This window comes from Agelaius tricolor, unplaced genomic scaffold (genome assembly GCF_023055355.1).
Source record: "Agelaius tricolor isolate 1412-34295 unplaced genomic scaffold, bAgeTri1.0.p SCAF_2, whole genome shotgun sequence".
Taxonomy (NCBI): domain Eukaryota; kingdom Metazoa; phylum Chordata; class Aves; order Passeriformes; family Icteridae; genus Agelaius; species Agelaius tricolor.
In genome coordinates this window covers 72,291,060-72,297,059 of record NW_027269262.1, presented here as the reverse complement: position 1 = coordinate 72,297,059, position 6,000 = coordinate 72,291,060, and the positions used below count along the sequence as shown (strand labels likewise).

Here is a 6,000-nt window from a genome sequence, read left to right as displayed (position 1 = left end):
CAAGATAGTGCAGTTTTGTTTAAAGAGCTCCTGCCAGAACTGCATCCCTCTCTCAAAACTATTTACTGTTCTGCCTGCCAAAGAAGCAGATCAGATTTCTTTTTATCTTAGAGAAGGCTGAAATCTTGTACAAAACGCAACTGACTTTACATCTTACCCTTCCAGGAATGAGAACATTCGACTTCCAAAGCACACCTAATCAAATAAAAGTATTTAAAGGCAGCACGAGATAGGAGCAGTCAGGAAAAAAGGCTCCCTGGGAACATACACATTTTCATATGTGTAAATGCTGATCAGCACATTAAACAACAGGCCACTAGAAGTCAGTATTTAGACATTTATTTCAGATATGCAGTTTACACGCATATTATTGAGCAAAACCGAATTGCAAATATACAAATACTGTAACAAGCATTACCAAATAACGTAACTGGCACTAGTGTTATAAGCTATTACTGAAACTGGTGAGGATAAGTCATGGAAGAGGACTGTAGCTCATGGCATTCTGTTCATCCAATCAAACCTCCAGTAGCACCATAATGGCAATACATGAAACACAAGACAGAACATTGTTAACTGTTATTCTGAGATTCACAACTTTTTTCATTTTAGTGAATTACTTAGCCAAAAATGTTAACAGTGCGGGCGCTTTGGCCAACTTCAACTTGTGTTCAGCTGTACATCCTCCATTTGCAAAAAAAAAAAGAAAAAAGCCAGCATATTTGGAACCCATCTTTGCATTTGGGCAGTCATTGCACTGCACTTAAGATTCTGGGACTGAAGACAAGCATGTCTTGCAAAGAGATGTCAAGTCCACTAAAGCCTGAGTGAGTCTTTGGTAGGCCAATACCTCATTATTATATCTATGACAGTCATTTATTCACTAGGATTTTCTTTTGTGATCCAAGGTGGCCAAAGAGGACATTCTGGAAAACATTACAGTAAAATCCTCAGGCGACCAGGCACTTCAAACCCAGTCTTTTCCAAAGGCACCAAGAATGGACGGGGCACCAATTTTCCCCCTAAGGAAAGGTGACTGCATCTGCTTTTCTACAATGCTTAGAAATCACTGGATTGTTATTTTACACTTTTTATACACTATATAGTAGCCTTACCTGCTGCATGATTGGTTGCATGAATAAATAGGTAACCCCACTGTTCTACACAGGTGATGTCTCCATTCCACCATATATTAAGTACCAATTTCTTATGTTTTGAAATTATGTAAAAGCCATAACCCTGCTCAAAGTGTACACACATACAAACACTTCTGACACAGGCCACATCCATCTGAAGATATGCAGTTCATTCTACATGCATTCTAAATACAGTGTGTCCAGTTATGAAACAAAATTGTCGTTCTGAATATTCACTGTTGAAGTATGTTTGTATAGGTCTCTGCAGGTCTTTGCTTCCCTTAAATTTAAGAGTTCACACAAGAATGGTTTTAAGTCACTAATGCTCAGCTAACACCCTTTATCCCAAACCCCATATTTTCCAAGTGAACAGTGCAGGACATATTATTCATCTCAGCATTTAACATATTAAGAATTTACCAATTTTTATCTAAATACACCAAGTATACGCTTTCAAGCAAAGTCGTGGCAAAAATACAAAACATGGACATATTTGTACTGCTGTAATGCACTTGGTTAAAGCCTTCATGTCTCTTCATATAGGTCGAAGATCCATAGGAAGTATTTTGCCTTATCAGATAAGTATATAGAAAATGCAGTTGTATCAAAACCTTGCTTCTGCTGGTCACCCGAAACTTATGGAAGTCACATGTGATTCAACCAGCTCTGACAGGGTTCTTTAGTGGCAAATAGATTTTTGCAGCACTTACAGATTTACATTTCAGTCTGAATAGCAGTGCTTAATTCCACAGCCTGTTGTGAATGGTTGTTGTTTGTTTCTTTCAGTGTTTCACCAACCCCTAAATCTACATCCGTCGAAGATCCGTTATTAATGCTTTCCTCAGCAATGTAACTCAGCTGTGGAACATCAGTGCTTGGGGCAGCTGGAACAGGCACAGGGATTCCACTGGGCTGTGGAGAGTTTTCCAAGCGATCGTTTTCCACCTCTGGGAGAACACTGACTGTGGTAAAGCGAGTGTGATAGTCGCTGGAGCCATGGCTACAGGAAGTTTTCATACTTTCCATATCTGAGCAGCTGAACTCAGAGAAATGGCTGGAGTGCGAATCTGCTACAGATGGAATACTATCGCTCAGAGAGGGAGAGTCAAATTCACTGGAGTTTGTGCTTTGCTGCTCCAACAGCTGAGCATCCATGTCCTCTCTCGTCTCATTAATCTTCATGCTACTCTTCTTTCTCAGCTTACCTTTGCACTTCTTCCCCGCCGTGCTGTCCTTGGACCACTTGGTGGCGCCGGCCTTGCCCTCGGGCGGGCCGCAGCAGCCGCGCCCGGCAGCGCCGCCGTCCTCCACGCTGCTGCTCCCGCTGTGGTGCCGGAACTTGGCTGGCTTGGATTCGATATCCACCTGCACTTCCAGGCTGTTACCTTCCCTAGAACAGGGGAGAATCCGTCAGTGTAAGAGGCCGTCGGAGGGTGGAACAAACTCTTGCTGCTTTCCCTCATACATCCCTCTCACTTTCACTCTGTATCTTGTAAGGGGAAATGTTTAACCAAATAAACAGCCCAAAGGAAAACACAAAGTCTGAACCACCAAATGCTTCACTGAGCTACAGCAATAGTGTTCCTCTTTGGAAATAACCCTGGCAAAATGCAGAAAACAGTCACACCTAGTTCCATTTGTAACAAAATCTACTGTTTCAAAGTGTATTCTCGAATGCAGAATAGCTGAGGCATGCTTAAAATATCCTTTAATAAGCAAGGCTTATAAATATTCTGTTTTCACCACATTTCCCTTACCTGTCCAAAGGGATGTAGGAGTTCAGAATGGATCCTGCCATTGCTTTGGTGCTGGCATTGTCACTAACTGTTCCCAAGCTAACTGTGCCAGATTCTCCACTCAGACTGTATCGTTCTTTCTGCACATCTGCTTGTACTTCCAGTCTTTGAAAGAGAAAGAGAAAGTTACATATACTACCACAACAGTTAAAGCACACTTTGTAGATGGCAGTGAGTAAATAAGTCAGTAATTATGAAATAAGAGTTCTTGAGTCACTCCAGTACAGATAGACTTATTTACCCTACTGACACACATTCTCCATTCCCACTGTCAAAATTACTATTTTTTTATTAAAACAAAGCAAACAAAAACACCTCAAAGCAAAAACAGAGTAATTTCCTAAAGGTGTTAACCGAAAGTTCTGGATTCTTTCCCTCCTGAGATTCACAAGGACAGCTTCCAGGTTCAGCTACAGCTCTTCTGCAGATAGTACACTGTACTCTAAAAATGGTGAAAACAATCAGAAGGGTACATAAATTCAAGACATTATAGTACCCATTAATCCCCTGCTGCAAATTACTGCTAATCAAAAAAGAGGCACAGAACTGTGTTCTGTACTCTGCTTTACATTGTATTGCTATCAACTACAACAGGAATAATAGAAACCTGAGCAATTTTAAGCTGGGCTCAGCAGATATGCCAGAAATCAAATTACAAGCTTTTTTCCAAATGTCTTGTTTATCTGTGCACTGACATTGAAATTGGGGTTTGGGTTTTTTTTGTGTGTGTTTGTGTTTGTTGTTGTTTTGTTTTTTTAACTCTCAGCTCTTTAAAGAAGAGGGTATGTATATCTCACTCAGCAGTCACAGCCTGGTACACCTGTCCTAGCGAGGGGAATTCTTGATACTATCCCACTCTCTTTATTCTATATACCTTGGAATGCCAAATTACTCAAAATGAGCAGTGCTGGCAGCTGATTTAAGGAGCATATTCCACATGCTAACAATCCTTTCTACACAGTCCCTTTCTCTTCAGGGTGCAGGAGAGCCAACTCCCAGAAAGGTCCAAATTCACAAAAGGCACTGAGCATGTGACAAGAAGCTGGCACCTTGGCAAGGCCAGGTGTTCATCTGCTTCCCCTCCTGCCTGATGTCCATTTGGAGTCCATACTCCACCCAGGTGTTCTGAAGGCACAGCTTGGTGCCTGCAGACCAAACAAGTCAGCAGTTCTGAATTTTGGGTGAGGTGCACCAGAGAACCCAGATGCATTAGAGATGAGCTGCCCCCCTCTGACTCCTGGCTACAGGCAGCTCCCCTGGGGAAGCAGGAGAACAAGATCTCAGGCCCCACTCAGCCTAAACAAAAGCAAAGTCTTGAGGATTGTGGTCAGACAGGATCTCTTGAAAAACAGTAAGTTTGTCAGGGATGAACTGTTTATCTCCCAGAGACACTTCTGTTAAATAGGAACTGATACTGAAAAGCAAAAACTGGGAAGCTAAGGAGGTGCAGTGGCTGTGGCTGCAGGTGGAGCAGGGCTGGCAGCAGGTCCCTCACCTGTTAAAGCAGCTCACCATGGCACTCTCCATGGCACAGAAAAACTGGGAAGCTAAGGAGGTGCAGTGGCTGTGGCTGCAGGTGGAGCAGGGCTGGCAGCAGGTCCCTCACCTGTTAAAGCAGCTCACCATGGCACTCTCCATGGCACACAAAAACTGGGAAGCCAAGGAGGTGCAGTGGCTGTGGCTGCAGGGGAGCAGGGCTGGCAGCAGCCCCTCACCTGTTAAAGCAGTTGACCATGGCACTCCCTGAGAGGCTGCCCGTGATGCTGGCCCCAGCCAGGGCCATGGTGCTGGCTGTCTCGCTCAGGTTGTCCCGGATGGCGCCGATCCTGTCCATGTGGCTGCCGCTGGCGCTCAGGCTGCCCGTCAGGCCCCCCACGCTGCCCTCCCCTATGCTGGGGTTGTGCCGCGCCTCCGCCACCGACGTCGTATCTGCAGAAACACACAAGGCTCCTCAGCTATGGAAGCAGCACTTAGCTGTTTCTGGAATGTGACCGTGAAAGCTGTTTCTGAAATTATGCTGAGAAGAAGGATTTATAAAACACATGGTCACAAAAAGAGAACTTTGTAAAATTAAAAAAAAAAAAATCCCCAAAACCAGAAATAATTTTAAAAGACACCTTTCTTGGCGCTGCTATAATGGCTATGCCTGACATCACATACTTAAGACAGCAAAACATTAACCATGGGTAGGATAGGAAACATGGATTAAAGGAATGCAGAGAGACCCCATCACACAGCATAGTGCCATGTAATCAAAAAATTGAAGCATCAGACCAGTCTTTAGTTGGCCCTATCAAAAAATAAAAAATCTAACCAGCTTCCACAAACCAGGATTCTGAAAGAGCAACATTAATGGTATGTTAAAACTCTTACCTATGGAGAAGACTTGAGTTTGGCTTTGATTAAAATGGGCAATAACTTTGTAATACAGCCCAGCACAAAATGACACAGAGAAGCAATTATCATCTGAGAGGTGCAATTTCAGCAATGAGCAGAAGCAGCCTCAAATGCAAGTAGCTACTCTAGTATCCAAGATAGAAAATACAAGTCACAAAGCCCACATATTTATAGAAAACACAACACTGAATTTTCTTACCTACAGCTGCATTTGTTCCACCAACATTTATATCATTTTCATCATCAAATTCTATCCTGACACCTTTTCCATTGCCAGCTGACACACCACAGCCTCCACTTCGGCAGAGAGAAATTGGAACAACTCCATACACATAAGCCAGCATAATAGGAACACCAATACCTACAGAGGGAAGTAGAGTATTTCATTAAATTGACTTTTATTTTGGAGCCTTTCATAAAGGCAACTTCATTTTCCAAGATAACTTAATAGTTGATTAATATTACACTTGAAAGAGATCAAGAGGGAGCAAAATTAAGAAATATTGGTAAATCACAAAGGTAAAATGACAGGAAAGTACTTTTAGCAGGCAGAATGTCCTCTGTCAGCCTTGGCAGGAAGAGAAACTTAATGATTGATGAATTAATACTTTCCATATGTCCATAACATAATTTACAAACAAAATTAAAGTCCTCTAAAGATTCAGAAAGGC

The 6,000-nt window shown here is 42.6% G+C and overlaps 1 protein-coding gene across 1 annotated transcript in view; it reads right to left on the bottom strand.

Annotated features, from left to right (window-relative positions):
• Positions 1-323: 323 nt before the first annotated feature.
• The window catches only part of RNF19A (ring finger protein 19A, RBR E3 ubiquitin protein ligase), a 57,977-nt gene continuing 52,300 nt past the window's right edge, over positions 324-6,000 (bottom strand). The window contains exons 8-11 of the mRNA XM_071421490.1: positions 5,529-5,690; positions 4,648-4,861; positions 2,894-3,037; positions 324-2,526 (exon numbers count right to left, since the gene is read on the bottom strand). Coding sequence (XP_071277591.1) covers positions 1,851-2,526; positions 2,894-3,037; positions 4,648-4,861; positions 5,529-5,690 — 1,196 coding nt within the window. The 3' untranslated portion in view covers positions 324-1,850. The remainder of the gene's footprint in view (positions 2,527-2,893; positions 3,038-4,647; positions 4,862-5,528; positions 5,691-6,000) is intronic.